General features: G+C 46.0%; 3 protein-coding genes across 5 annotated transcripts in view; all 3 read right to left on the bottom strand.

Annotated features, from left to right (window-relative positions):
* LOC133134858 (G protein-coupled receptor kinase 4-like) overlaps window positions 1–4,167 on the bottom strand; it is a 64,343-nt gene extending 60,176 nt beyond the window's left edge. The window contains exon 1 of one of the 3 annotated variants that reach the window (XM_061251367.1): window positions 3,342–4,167. In XM_061251367.1, coding sequence (XP_061107351.1) covers window positions 3,342–3,393 — 52 coding nt within the window. In that variant the 5' untranslated portion in view covers window positions 3,394–4,167. The remainder of the gene's footprint in view (window positions 1–3,341) is intronic. The other 2 variants (XM_061251365.1, XM_061251366.1) reach the window with 2 other exon arrangements.
* Window positions 4,168–6,651: 2,484 nt separating this feature from the next.
* On the bottom strand, window positions 6,652–8,742 carry LOC133135484 (keratin-associated protein 10-6-like). The gene is made up of 2 exons (XM_061252516.1): window positions 8,048–8,742; window positions 6,652–7,881 (listed from the first exon to the last, which is right to left on the bottom strand). The coding sequence occupies exons 1-2, from the start codon at window positions 8,607–8,609 to the stop codon at window positions 7,877–7,879; spliced, it is 567 nt and encodes a 188-aa protein (XP_061108500.1). The 5' UTR covers window positions 8,610–8,742; the 3' UTR covers window positions 6,652–7,876.
* On the bottom strand, window positions 8,629–13,191 carry LOC133135094 (uncharacterized). Its single transcript, XM_061251863.1, has 11 exons — window positions 12,987–13,191; window positions 12,460–12,651; window positions 12,239–12,316; window positions 12,014–12,130; window positions 11,784–11,903; window positions 11,242–11,705; window positions 10,805–11,132; window positions 9,851–10,652; window positions 9,480–9,692; window positions 8,699–9,363; window positions 8,629–8,637 (listed from the first exon to the last, which is right to left on the bottom strand). The coding sequence occupies exons 1-11, from the start codon at window positions 13,125–13,127 to the stop codon at window positions 8,629–8,631; spliced, it is 3,129 nt and encodes a 1,042-aa protein (XP_061107847.1). The 5' UTR covers window positions 13,128–13,191.
* Window positions 13,192–15,029: the final 1,838 nt, after the last annotated feature.

Here is a 15,029-nt window from a genome sequence, read left to right as displayed (position 1 = left end):
CTGTGTTCACACATTCTTACTGTAACTACACCGTAGACACAATCAAACGTATCACGCACACTTGGTTTCGTTATTTGGCCGAAAACATACTTGGACTATGGAGCTTTCCTTTAGGTCTCATTCAACTTGTCTTAATATTTACAGTGCAGTTCCCAACACTGTTACAGCGCCTCAGACAATCTATAATTGTCAGTATTATTCACCTTTCTGCGTCACTGTGTGTGAGAACACCCAACGTGCACAATTACAAATTACACACCCCGTCACAGAGCACAAACTACTAACCCTGTTAGTTAACGTATATCCTACTGAAAGTGAAGTCCACAGACATACTCTGGAGGACCATGGGAAAACGCTCGTTCCCAGGTCCCGGCCCCTAGCGCGCTGACGCCAGACGCACTCCTTCGTGAAGCTGCTGAAGGATCACAGAGATGATGAGTGCCATTGGACTGTTTATCTTCTCTAGGTGTTCACAATAACAGTTTACTTTACCGTTACCGTGGGACGCCAGCACACAACCCCCCCCCCCCCCTTTAGGCATGCCTCCCATGACACAGTCATTTCTGCTGAAGAGATCCCACACAGAAACCTGCCTGTCCGGATCTAGCACACTGAACTTAATACATAAATAAATAACGTTATTTAGCTGAAACTTTTATCCAAAGCAACTTGCAGTTGATTAGACTAAGACTACAGGCTGCCCCAATTTCTTTGCTCCTAGTTCAAGGGTCAGCTCTCCATTTTTGTTTTCACCTTAAAATCAGCAACCAATTAAGACCCATGAAACCAGGTGAGGTGAGTTAACTGTGTGATTAACTGCTTTAATTGATCAATTACAATTAAGTGCAGCTGGATGACTGCACTGAGTAAAACTCAGAACACTCCCAAATCCGGAACACAGACTTGAGTAAAAAGAGCCATTCTGGGTTTTACTCTGCTAACTCAGTAATTCCCTCTTTCTTTACCAATTGCATTGGTAATGTAATGTAAGGTAAAGTCATTTATTATTATTATTATGATTATTATTATTTATTAGCCTATTTGGAGGCCTTTAGGAAGCATTAAGTGACAGGGAAAACTGCTGCTTCCTCAAAGTCTCATCTGACAACAAACACACCCACAGTGGAGAAACTATTTCCCCTGTTGGTTCCTCTCTTCCACCAGCAGCAGCTACAGTTCAGGAGTCTGTCACCTGTGCTGGTGAAACCTCCACAGCCAGCTGCACTTCGCCAGCAGTGCCAGGCAGGTTCTCCACAGCTCAACAGCATACTGAAGTCAAGCAAACTTCACTTTTCTATCTATTATATTTCCATCACGGTGGAAAGGCATCAGGCCTAGCACACAGGTGAGCTAGGAAGACTAGTTAGCTATGCCATGTTTCAGCCAAATACCTCCTGGAAACTAGCAATCTACTGTAAGTAAGCAAACGCACATGACATGCTATTTAACTGAGGCTTTTATCCAAAGCGACTTACAGTTGATTAGACTAAGGAGGGCACAATCCTCCCCGGGAGCAATGTGGGGTTAAGGGCCTTGCTCAAGGGCCCAACAGTGGTGCAGATCTTATTGTGGCTACACTGGAGATTGAACCACCAACCTTCCGGGTCCCAGTCAAGTACCTAACGCAACGTCATATGACCTCCATTGATTGGTGATTGTTGTATATGAACTTTTACATTCAAGGAACTTCGTCATCAGGATGGTAAATGTACCTTATTATTTCTAACAAGCTAGTAATTACAATTATCACATAATTATCCACCCAGTGCCAAAAGCTGACCCAAAAACAGCCTTGTATAGTGGGGGAAAAGAATTGCCCAAATGAACGCAGATTTGAGCTCAGAAATGTGATTCCTTTTCTTTAAAACATTTAAAACAATATTAAAACAATCCGGACAAAAGAAAATCATAAATTAAATATTTGCAATGGATTCCTGTTTATTATCCCTGGTCCTTCAGATGCAGGCGCGAGGTCCAGTTACATGTCAGCGGATGTGAGCAAATGCGTGTTCAATCTTTGTGCAACGCGCATACTCAGTAGCATCTGTGATCTGTCCATAACACCATTTCATATGTAACGAGTCTCAACAAACCATGAAGCGACTGCCACTCAGACCCCACTGTATCTACAGTGTGGGTTTATAAAAAATAAAAAATAAAAAAAAATCAGCATATTCATATTCACGCTGATCGTTTGGACACGCGTCACGCCATTACCAATACATGACAAGAGCAAACTTACACTGCAGCATCCGAGATGTGAAACGATTATCAGTGTTTTGCAGGGATTGTAGCGGGTGTTGAAAACCGGAGCTGCAGCCTCAAGCGCTGTAGCTAGCTACTTTACTTCAATGATGCAGTGACTTTTTTTTTAAAACGTAAAATGCACATAAATAAATGAACTTCAATTCTGTGTAATTCACTCGAATGCCTCCATCATAATAGCGTACGAACGGGCTATGCGTAAATGGGAATACAGTGTCCACCAATTAATCAGTCTAGGTCCCTTTGTCAATTCTATTTTTTGACATTTTTGAAAATCGGTTAGCCCACATTTTTTGTCCTTTTTTTCCTTTTACGGCAATGCAGGGGCCACTGTATTATTCTCAGGTAAAATATCCTTTAACTGGCGTATTCTGTACGTAATTTCGCTTTTCGTCGTCTTTCAGAGGCCTGTACAGCATCAACAGATTCTTGATAAAATATAGCCTAGGTCAAGCTTTCATAGTCTGGTCAAGCCATTACCGTAAAATTAATATTTATGCGTCAAATCGTAATGGCATGCACAGTGCTTCAACTGTTATTATTTCACAGATGCTAGTTCTGTTTTGCATTTTATCAAAATAAACGGCATTAACTACGTTAGCTTTACATTCGTGTCTACATCGTTGGTGTTTTTGCCATGTTTAACCAACATTTAAAAAAAAAACATTCGGTCGTGAATATGCAATCACGCTGACCGTCTCGTATTGCATTCTAGTCTCTTTGCAGAAAAGAGAAACCCATCCCTGTCAACCGGCATTCTGTGTGATGTAACACAACGGCTATCTGTTTACTCATCAATCCAGTCGGCTAGCCAACGTTAGCTACGATTCGTACAATTCTTTGTTTGATTTCATAATGATGATCAGGAATAAATATATCATACACCGACATGTTTTTATTTATTTATTTATTTTTATGTTCGAGGTGTCCGTATGTGCTAAAGCAAAGATTAAAGAACAAAAACACATTGCGCAGAAGAAGATAAACTCGTGAAAGGCACCCCCAGCCTTTGTTATGGTTGAGGTTCTATTCGCCCTTAATCTCCCCCCACCCCCCACCCCCCGGCTGTTCCTTACCTTCCCTGGCTTTCAGTAGCACAGTGTTGGCCACGATGTTTTCAATCTCCATTGTCAGTTTGTGGATCCCATGCAGACTCGATACATTTCACTCTCAACTGGAAAGATGAAGATGGTTGTGCCTATGATGATGATGATGATGATGATGATGGCGATCAACGTCTACTGTGATCTGGCACATGCCAGGTTAATTGTACGTCTCCATTGCTTGATGTTAAACCCCCACCTAAGAACTGCTTGAACAGTCACTCCCCGTGTTAGCATTCAATACCTCACGTCCCTTCCTGCTTCGATCACTAGCCTACCTCACCGTGCGGGCGACCCGAAGTGGGAGGGCTCAACCACAAAATAACCTTCCAGGCGGTCCACAAACACACTATACAATCTTAACGCGGATTAAGGATTAAAGGCTCTTTTTATTCTAAGCCTCGCCTTGTCTTAAAAGACTTCAGCCCTTTTTTACCACAAGCCTGCATTTTAGTTATGTTGTTGTAGCTTCTGCCTACGACTGACTGGTCATTCGCTTCCGTTCCGTAGGCTACTAAATGGTTTTCGGGAGAGGTGTGCCCACTGATTCTGCAAGTAAATCTATCTTCTCTCTCATACGTGTAGGCTATACTAGCACTAGTGGAATTTGTCAGCGAGTAGCCCACTTACCACTAACCAAAAGCGAATTCGTAATTTGCAGGATTATATTCGCTGTTCCGAACGACACTTACGCCATTATATGTGTAGGTTATGATAGAAACGAGTGGAACTGTACACAAAACATCATCTTTAAAACTAAATAAATGCACAAATGACTTAAGCAATAAATAAGGACCTTGTATTCCGTTTGCTGGCATTATCGTTTGTATCCGTTATCATGACAGAAGCAGATTCATCACTGGGCTGTGTGCAGTGCGGCAGGCACGTGCGCACATGCACTGGAACTCGAACTGAAAACCTCTCGGAAGTTGGAATACGCCCCAAACGAGGCTGCTTCTAGTCCTGCGCTTGCCGTTCAAAATGTTCCTGTGTTTTAATCATATTTATTCTCAAATAGTATGCACCGGGTTTTCATTCGTGTAATGAAAAAATAATGTAAATATATTTTCTCCGCAGAGACCAGATGTGTTGCTACCTTTCTGAGAAAAACAGCTCAAGCTATGTTTTAAAACAGTTGGTAGCTAGTCATTTCAAGCTGGCCATAGCTGGATTTTACACCAGAGTAATGTTGACACCCAAAGCAATTAGTAGCCTATGATTTAGTCCAATGTTTTGACAATAATTTTCCAGAGCATATCCTCAATGGACATTACGTTTATTGTATCTGTGTGTTTTCAGTGGGGAAGAACAATCATTATCGACGAACTGTAAACAATGGAGCCTATTTCTCTTCGGGATATTGTTTGGCGTATTGAATCTCACAACCTATGTCACGTTAACTTGTTTCCTTTTAATGGCTTCCATCCCTGAGTCGTGTGGAAGTGTCTCTGAGCGAGACACCCCCAACTGCTGCCGATGACCCGGTCGGTGTCCGGCATGACCGCCTCTCACCACACTGTGAGTGTGTGTGTGACTGGGTGAATGAGAGGCACTGATTGTAAAGTGCTTTGGATAAAAGCGCTATATACAGTCCCCTCCAAAAGTATTGGGACAGCAAGGCCAATTCCTTTGTTTCTGCCACACACTGAATACATTTGGGGTTGAGACAGAGAGATGAACACGAGACCAGGGATCAGAAATTCAGCTTTTATTTCCTGGAATTTACACCTAGATGTGTTAAGCTACTCAGAACACATCACCTTTGGTATCAGACCACCCAACGTTTAGGTGAGCAAAAGTATTGGAACAGAGAGTATTTCAGTCCATGAAAGTAAATCACTAATGTATTGACCTGACTGAAATGATGGACCTGGCCCTCCACTCTGCTGAAGGCCTCCATAATAACGCTGGCAATGGTCAGAGATCATGAGCTCCTGAGAGCTGTCTGCCCTGCAGGATAGCGGGCGCTTCACCTGCCTGTCGTCCAGTACTTCTGTTGTCCTGAGTCTCACTCTCGGAGACAACAGAGTACTTCAGAGACTGGCAGCCGAAAGGTTGGTGGTTCAAGCCAGTGTAGCCACGATAAGGTCCATGCGGCCCTTGAGCAAGGCTCTTTACCCCACATTGCTCCAGGGGGGATTGCTTAGTCTAATCAACTGTAAATCACTTGGGGTAAAAGTGTCAGCTAAATAACTGTAATGTGTGCTCTCACCTGTGCCTCCGGAGACGGACATTGAGAAGTCTCCTGAAGCCATGAAGCCACAGGCAGGCTGGCACTCACGAAATGCCCTGAACGAAACTGCTGTTCGCCTCACTTTGTTCATCGGGCCTTCCTGAAATTGTGCTGTTCTGCGTAGGAGTGACTATGCTGCCACCTAGTGTTTGAGATGGTGAAGTGACGGACGGTCGCCAGGACAGAATTTCCGATACGGTGAAGAGTACAGTTGCATAAAATGTATCCTAATTGTGAAAATTCTTGGTAATTCTTCTTAGTGCTGGCTAATTAGTTACTGAATCCCTACCAACTGGTCAATCATATCCGAAATGCCTACTAATTACAAGAACTGACTGATGACAATTTTTTTTATGATTATAATAATGATACTACTAATAATAATACTTTAACTTGCCAGGTGCATATTCTCACTGTGCTCATGAATATGACCAGCTACCCCATTTTATGTGAGGTAATAAGACTATTTCGAATTACTGATAAGGACTCAAACAGTGGTTGCTAATATCAAGTAATTCTTACACTACCAGACATTACTGAGACTCTTGTCTTGTTTCAGAAGTAAAGATTTCTACTACTGTATGTCAGAAACATGCTGAAGAAAAAGTGCGTCGCCCAACGTGGGGCTCGAACCCACGACCCTGAGATTAAGAGTCTCATGCTCTACCGACTGAGCTAAAGCTGGGGAACATTCGTCCGTATAACAAGGGGAAGAAGGGGGAAAAGGGGGGGAGAAAAGGGAAAGAAATTCCAGGAAGTCGTCGGTTCGAATCTGCGCCGGCACAAAAGAAAAGTGCAGATATTTTGGTTTTTTGCTGTTTTTCAATCAATGGATTGACTTTTAGTATGTTTTGGCCCAGAGAAATATCAATTATCAGAATTATCCAAATTCTAGCCTGCATGCATATCAAAGGCAGCCTTTTGAAGATCAAAATAACCATATTATTATATTTTATACATTATATTTGTATTATTATATAAAAATATCCATAAATAGCATTACATTTAACATGTAGAAGACCTAATTGTGAATGAATACAACACACCAGATTTCAATTTCACATAAAAGTATATTTATTAGCCTATTAACATATTTACATTCATGGACAGGTTGGCAGTATTTTAAAGAAACTGTACACTGTACAAAAAAACTGTAAAAAAAAAACCCCCAAAAAAAAACACACAAACACATACTACCGGCATGACGTATTTGTGCCCACCTCTTTTTATGGAGAGTAGCTCCCTTAAATTAATGTGCTAAAGCTGCCTCATTTTTCGCAGCCACTCCTCTTTGCTTTTGGTTTCTGTTTTGGGGCAGTAAATTTTCCCTTTATATTGGCTGTGGCCAGTTTCCCCTGTGCGAAACTGGCCACATTTCCTACACAAATTAGTTGTTACCATCCGGGTGTACTTCCTTTTTAGTGTACTCTCTGCAGGTGGAGAGGGCACAGGAGAAATGGCAACAGTGGTATGCAATAGGGCAGTAGGCACAGACCCAACAGGAGCTGGTTTGGGTAGTAACCTAAACAACTGAGGTGCCTTAGGGGCTGAGGTAGCTGAGGGAGAGGGCCGAATCGTTCTCAATTTGGTTTTTGCCTGCCCAGCTGTGTTTGCTGGCATGTTATAATGATGTAATTGGTGGCTGTAGTTTGGTGGCGCAACAGGCTGCACTCGTGCTGGTGGCAGGGTATCCAAAGTGACTGGCCTAGCCACAGGAAGCTGCAGCCCCTGCATAAGCACTGAGACCTCCTGAGCCTTCAAGCGCTCATTGTGCCAGGTCATCAGGGTCCTCTGGTTTACCTCCACTAATTGGAGTGTAGTCTGCTGCATCACTATCACGTTACTCAATATTAACTGCCGTATTCTCCTATAATCTCTGAGAATCAAGTCCCACCTGGACACCGATACTGTGCCCTGTTTTTTGGGGCTGCGGTAGATGTTGCACAGCCTTATAAAAATCATCTCCACCAGACGACAGCAGTTAGGCCACTGCGCTGGAGAGCCACTAGAGCCTAGCACACACCTTTTGGTGCTGTCTACACCAGGAGTAAAAACTGCCTTCTTTTTTGGGGACCTAAAACTCCCCGTAACTAGCCTGGGCTGATGACGGGCGGCATAGGTCACCCTGTCTTTATCAAACTGCTCCAGGTTCTGCCACAAACATATAATTGTTGCCACCTGTTGGTTTGTCATTGTCAGGCTGGATTGACTACGCAGTTCCACCAGGTATTCCGCCAACTCATCCACCCTGTCCAATCCAGGAACCCCATGTCCGTCAACCTGGAAATATATAACTGGTGTTTAGATGGGTGTACATATGCACTTTCATAGTTTCATTTAGTTTCATTATGGAAATCATACACTACTACATTTGTGTAGTTCATTGGAAAATTACTAAATTATTGGGAATGTGAGTTTGTCATTTGACTACTATAGGGAACCTTACCGTTGCTGAGGGCACATGGCCAGGTGGACCCTGGGCAGAGAGCAGCTGGGCAGCAGGCAGCACTGGAGCAGGTGGACCCTGGGCAGAGGGCAGCTGGGCAGAGGGCAGCATCACTGGAGCAGGTGGACCCTGGGCAGAGGGCAGCTGGGCATCGGGCAGCATCACAGGAGCAGGTGGACCCTGGGCAGAGGGCAGCATCACTGGAGCAGGTGGACCCTGGGCAGAGGGCAGCATCACTGGAGCAGGTGGACCCTGGGCAGAGGGCAGCTGGGCATCGGGCAGCATCACTGGAGCAGGTGGACCCTGGGCAGAGGGCAGCTGGGCATCGGGCAGCATCACTGGAGCAGGTGGACCCTGGGCAGAGGGCAGCTGGGCAGCAGGCAGCACAGGAGCAGGTGGACCCTGGGCAGAGGGCAACAGGGCAGCGGGTAGCATCACAGGAGCAGGTGGACCCTGGGCAGAGGGCAGCTGGGCAGCGGGCAGCATCACTGGAGCAGGTGGACCCTGGGCAGAGGACAACAGGGCAGCGGGCAGCACAGGCATAGGCATTTGGCATAGGCATTTGACTACTATAGGGAACCTTACCGTTGCTGAGGGCACATGGCCAGGTGGACCCTGGGCAGAGGGCAGCTGGGCAGAGGGCAGCATCACTGGAGCAGGTGGACCCTGGGCAGAGGGCAGCTGGGCAGAGGGCAGCATCACTGGAGCAGGTGGACCCTGGGCAGAGGGCAGCTGGGCAGCGGGCAGCACAGGAGCAGGTGGACCCTGGGCAGAGGGCAGCATCACTGGAGCAGGTGGACCCTGGGCAGAGGGCAGCAGCACTGGAGCAGGTGGACCCTGGGCAGAGGGCAGCTGGGCAGAGGGCAGCATCACTGGAGCAGGTGGACCCTGGGCAGAGGGCAGCTGGGCATCGGGCAGCATCACAGGAGCAGGTGGACCCTGGGCAGAGGGCAGCATCACTGGAGCAGGTGGACCCTGGGCAGAGGGCAGCATCACAGGAGCAGGTGGACCCTGGGCAGAGGGCAGCTGGGCAGCAGGCAGCAGCACTGGAGCAGGTGGACCCTGGGCAGAGGGCAGCTGGGTGCTAACCAGAGGTGGAGCAGAGGGCGGCTGGGCAGCATCAGGCGCTACTGGTGGCACTAAACTTTCAACAATGGCCTCCTCTCCCAAGGTATCCACAAAGCCTTCATCCTCTTCCCCTTGTTCCTCTATATCAAGGTCCTCCAGCAACTCTGAGGTCCTGTCTGAGCCAGGGGTCATGTCCTCCAGGGGCTGTTTACTCTGCCTCAACAGGTATTGGACTCCAATAAGCTCCCCTGAGGAAAAAATGAAGGGAAATTAAAAAGGGGTTCTCTGAAAGGCACACAATTGTGTTTACCTGAACAGTGTGATATTAGTTTGTCAAACATTTGTCACAAATTATCTTATCTACCTGTGTGTACAGCAGGGGGAGAAAATTGGGGGACCAATTTCCTGCCAAACAACGCGGTGTAGTTGGTGTTCACGGCATACACCAGCTCCCCTGTGTAGGTCCGCAGGGGTGAATTTCCACCACCTGCAAGAGCAGCTGCAGCACGGTCTTTATTCCAGCGGAATATACCTTCCAACAGATAGATCTGAAAATTTAAACTGTTGGCGCTGTTCCCTGTGAAAACCAAAAGAGGTCAATACATTACATAGAGAAACACAACAGTGAAGCACAATACATTACATAGAGAAATACAGTGTATTTGTGTATTATGTTAATTGCAATGAAATAAACAAACAGTAATGACAGGTGTGGTATATTCTGCAAAGACAAACCTGGAATAAATCTGGCCAGGTGGCAGTGAAAGGACTCCAGCGACGTTGAGCCCCTGGCACACCTATAGGTTTTCAGGGCAATTCCACCCTTGGTGACCGTCCCCGTTTCTGTGTAGAGCTGTACATTTGGGGGGTCCTGAATGCAGCCAACATGTCGCTTCTGAACCCGCCACAAGTGCATCATCCGCACAGTGTCGAAGAGCAGAACACCCATGGAGTCTTTGCCCTTGTCCCCAATAAGCTCTCCTATGAGCATGTCCACGAGGCTGATGGTGTTGTCCGTCCCTCGTGTCCTTCTCTTACAGTGTAGTGCCAGCTCTGCCTTGGAGATGTGCTTGTCCACTTCTGCATCCATCAGAACAGGCCAGCCTTCTTGGGTCAACTGCTCTTTTTTGGCCCTTCGCAGTTGGGCAAGGTCCCCAGCGTCCCATTCAAAAATGCACGCCGACAGCCTCGCCATAAAGATGGGATACAGCTGGTGGGCATCCGTTGTGACCCCTCCAGCCAGACGTCGGATGAAGTGCCAGATGTCAAGGCGGATAATTAAATTTGGCCAGCCACTAAACCTCTGCTTCAGCTTCGTGTCTCCCGCCTCCTTGCAGCAGTGGGAGTCCACATACAGCAGAGTCGGAGGAGCAACACCTGCCCTCCTGTATCGCTCCACCAACCCCGCTGTCATCGCATCTATTCCACCGCCTTCGTCTGCTGTCAGGACACTAATCAGTACCTGACCGATTTCATTGCCCACGGACGTCAGCCACTGGGCCGTCCCCTTCGCTGGCCCACTCAATTTCTTTGTGATCTGAAAGAAAGAAAGAAATTATACACATAGAAAACAAACAAATAATCATCATTATAATTATCCAAAAAAACTGAAAAATCAAATAATATAATAACAAAATGATATCAACAATACATTTCAAATTAGTGTGCAATTACAAATACAGATCAGACCTTTTTGGTGGAATCCATTTTTAAAGTTGACCCATAAGTGGAGGTGAGGGCTGCCTTGATGTCCTCCAGCCTGGTGAGGATGTCCTTGCTGTACACAGTGAGGAGCCACTTGTAGTTTGGCACTGGCACAGGTGGTGGAGGTTCCTGAAACGTCAGCTGTTGGAGGCCGGGTTTGTTTAGAAACCCCATACACTCTGAGGTGTACCGACTGACCCGCTGTAACCACTCCTCACTGTGGTTCTCTCTCAGTTGACCTATGAGCCGCACCGGTCCATTCCCCAGGGTCCTCTCACGCAACAAGCGAATGACACGTATGTCACAGGCAAGTCTGAAGAGGAAATCAATTCAAGTATCATTTTCAGGGACGCTTTTTGAAATAAATACTGTCAAAGGTCATAAAAAGCTCTTACATAAGTGAATGAGGGCAAAATAATTACTTGCGGGTGAGGATGACCCTGAACTCGGACCGATGGGCCAGGTCTAACTGCTGCAGCACGGTGTGTCCCCAGGACAGGTAGCTGGACCTACATCTGGTGCAGATAAGGGTCTCTGTGACCATATTGTAGTGGTTGTCGATGTCCAGCACTTGCCGCACCCTCCTGTGCAGTCCACCACCACACAACTGATGTCCGGCACAGGCAGGGCTGGTGCACTGCAGGCGTACCTTCCACAGCCTATAGGGCATCCAGACCAGGAGCCGGTGGGAGAAGAACCTGTCTGGAGTGGGAGCCTGATGGTATAAGACAGTTGGAGGTGGGGGGTGGTACCACAGCTGTAGACTGTCCTTCAGCTCCAGCTTGCCTTTGCTATTCGCCCAAAACAGGGCTTCAGCCACCCACTTCCGGTCCTGCTGCAGCATAGTCTGCGGCCAGAGCAACGGCAGTTCCACCGGGTCTGCAGGCTAGGTTGAGACGATAAGTTTACACAACATGAAACTGCTTTGAACGACAAAATGTGTATATTTGAAGTGGCCTCTTACTGTGTTGTCTGTTGCTGGGGGAAGGAAGAAGGAAGAGGAGGGCTGGATGATGGGCCGGAGAGCTGGAGAGGGTTGGGGGTCAGAGGTTGATGTGGAAGGAATCGGTGGAGTCTGTGGAGTCTATTGAGAGGGGTGGAGTAAAGATTTAATACAATAAAGAGGTGTAATTATGAACTTTCAACTTACATGCCCTTCACTTTTAAATGTGTATATTTCGAGTGGCATCTTACTGTGGTGTCTGTTGCTGGGGGAAGGAAGAAGGAAGAGGAGGGCTGGATGATGGGCCGGAGAGCTGGAGAGGGTTGGGGGTCAGAGGTTGATGTGGATGTGGCAGGAATCGGTGGAGTCTGTGGAGAGGGGTGGAGTAAAGATTTAATACAATAAAGAGGTGTAATTATGAACTTTCAACTTACATGTCCTTCACTTTCAATGAAATGAAGTGGTATTATTTTCACCTGAGTGGGTTTCCTCTGCACATTCCAATTAGGCCTGGCTGCAGCCACATGCGAGCCCCCAAACCTTGACTTTTCAAACTGTTCACAAAACGTTGGTAATGGTTATGCTAAGGTGGTTAAAAGTTGGTTGGTCAGTGAAACATAAAACCAGCACCACGAAGGGTAGAAAGTGACTATGTTTCAAATTAAGATGTAACTATGCAATAATACAGTATGCTTACCATTGAAATAGACATTTTGGGCCGATTGACAGGACTGCACAGTGGTGTGCCTCGGCCAAGAGCAGTGCCCACTGTGCTAGTGCTGTGGGTTACGTCCTCTGCACTGGTGCTGGCGCTCACTGCAATAGTGCTGGAGGTGGCACCCACAGCACTGGTGCTGGCTGCGGCGTCCACTTTGGCTGGTGGATGACCCTGCAATATACGTACAAAGACATACGACACATAATATTATACAGCCTTCCAAATGTTAATTTTGACACACTGATATTGCATCTATTGCATTCTATCTGCACAATTTGAAAATGTGGAAATGTGGGATAATTGGAGGCACCTTGTGAAATCCACACGTGCAGGGGTGATATTTCCCCCAAAGACTGGCCTGCCCCTTCGACTGAAGCGGGCACTCTTCTATCTGTAACCATGAAGAATAACTATGACGCTATTTTGTGTATGGCATCACATCTCCACGTAACCAGAATTCAACATTGCATTTAATAGTTAGGCTATCGGCTAGTTGTATCATTTACCTTCTGGTACAGTTTGTGCCACCTCTTCTGTCGAGGAGCAGGTCTGTTGCCCTCTCCAGAAGGCCACACTCCTGAGCTGGCAAACCTCTGCAGGCGTGCTAGCCATTCCCCATCACCCATCGCTTTGTGTGACTTAGACATGTTGTCCAACTGACATGATACAGAACACAGTGAATTGTCATTATAATAAAAAACATAAGACAAACAACACAAGAATAACACAAATCCGCACTGCCATTATAGTCATACCCAATGAGATAAGAGGGCCTACAAAAACACAATTGACACACTTAACATTTTCAATGAAACCTCTGGGTCTCTAGGGATATTTTAATAGGGAGGGCAAAGTGGAGCTTTATCGGACTGATCCGATATTTTTTTCCGCGCAGCGAATTTCGCCTTTTGGTGTGCACAGACTCATTAGAACTCATTAGTTTGTTAATCTGCGGAATTCCGTGCGGAAATTCGCGTGGAAAATCCGCCTTGGTGTGGAAGGGCCTTTAGAATGTAGACCGCTGTGTGTTCACGTGAGTTCGCCAATACATTTCTCACAGAAAACGTAATTTGTCGACTTTTTTACTTCACAGTAGAGGCGCACCGTCCAATCGCACCATAGGATTTATTTAAATCTTTAAAAGTTATACATTCTCTAATCGTCATTCATTTCTCTTGTTTCTATCAGTGATTCGGCCTGATCGTTGAGTTCTGTCGCTATGTAAATGGACTTATAAGGCGGGACATACCGAGTATCCAGCGAAAATATTGACAGGGCTACAGTCACTTTTGACAGTTGGAACCGCCATCAACTGCCATGTATGAGCGCGCGAAGTAAACCAGTAAAAGCTATTGTTGCGTCACCATTTTCGAGCTCCCTATACGTAAAGAATGGAATGGTCAGTGAAATCTGCCTGTTTTTCAGCCTGGGGTCCAGCATTTAACATTGATGGAACGCTGGTAAAATGAGCCCTTAAAAGCCACAAAAACAGGAATTTTCGTCACGTTAAAATTCCACCTAAGCAGAATTATTGTCCACAACACGTTAATTTAAGATTAGACTGAGATTGTAATCATGATATTCATGTTGTTTCCAGAAATACATTTTTCGGTTGTCCGCCATCAAAATTTTTAACCATGTTAAGGTTCAAAATCACTAATCGCACCATAGGATTTATTTAAATCTTTAAAAGTTATACATTTTCTAATCGTCATTCATTTCTCTTGTTTCTATCAGTGATTCGGCCTGATCGTTGAGTTCTGTCGCTATGTAAATGGACTTATAAGGCGGGACATACCGAGTATCCAGCGAAAATATTGACAGGGCTACAGTCACTTTTGACAGTTGGAACCGCCATCAACTGTCATGTATGAGCGCGCGAAGTAAACCAGTAAAAGCTATTGTCGCGTCACCATTTTCGAGCTCCATATACGTAAAGAATGGAATGGTCAGTGAAATCTGCCTGTTTTTCAGCCTGGGGTCCAGCATTTAACATTGATGGAACGCTGGTAAAATGAGCCCTTAAAAGCCACAAAAACAGGAATTTTCGTCACGTTAAAATTCCACCTAAGCAGAATTATTGTCCACAACACGTTAATTTAAGATTAGACTGAGATTGTAATCATGATATTCATGTTGTTTCATGTTGTTTCCAGAAATACATTTTTCGGTTGTCCACCATCAAAATTTTTAACCATGTTAAGGTTCAAAATCACTGTATTAGCTGAAAGCATCCAGCTTCCCAAACTAGCACCAGTCTAGGTTACCTAAAGCTAATGCCGCTTAACAAAGTTGGGGTAAGTATTTGAATTCTGAGGGCCGAGAGAGTTTACTAGTGTTAATGAAAACGTACCTGTTCGTCTCGATGGATCGACGGCTGTGCCGTCAGCAGCGCTCGTGCCCACCGCTTCGCTCCTCTTCGAAAGTCTGACCGAGTGCGGTGATTGGACGCTTGAGCGAAAGTCTGAAAGCGCGCAGCGATTGGACTGCAAAACCTAGACCTGGCCATTTCATTGGTGAAGCAAACCTAGGACTCGGCATGCGGTTGG

This window comes from Conger conger, chromosome 8 (genome assembly GCF_963514075.1).
Source record: "Conger conger chromosome 8, fConCon1.1, whole genome shotgun sequence".
NCBI classification, from domain to species: Eukaryota; Metazoa; Chordata; class Actinopteri; order Anguilliformes; family Congridae; genus Conger; species Conger conger.
The sequence above is the reverse complement of the archived record's forward strand: the minus strand, read 5'-3'. Positions and strand labels throughout refer to the sequence as shown.

Excerpts from the sequence above, each read along its gene's own strand:
- LOC133135484 (XM_061252516.1), bottom strand. The coding sequence starts at position 8,609 with ATGCCTATGCCAAATGCCTATGCCTGTGCTGCCCGCTGCCCTGTTGTC.
- LOC133135094 (XM_061251863.1), bottom strand. The coding sequence starts at position 13,127 with ATGTCTAAGTCACACAAAGCGATGGGTGATGGGGAATGGCTAGCACGC. Across the intron at positions 12,131-12,238 it reads TGCAGAGGAAACCCACTCAG|ACTCCACCGATTCCTGCCAC; the intron begins GTGAAAATAATA and ends CCCTCTCCACAG. Across the intron at positions 10,653-10,804 it reads AAATGGATTCCACCAAAAAG|ATCACAAAGAAATTGAGTGG; the intron begins GTCTGATCTGTA and ends TCTTTCTTTCAG.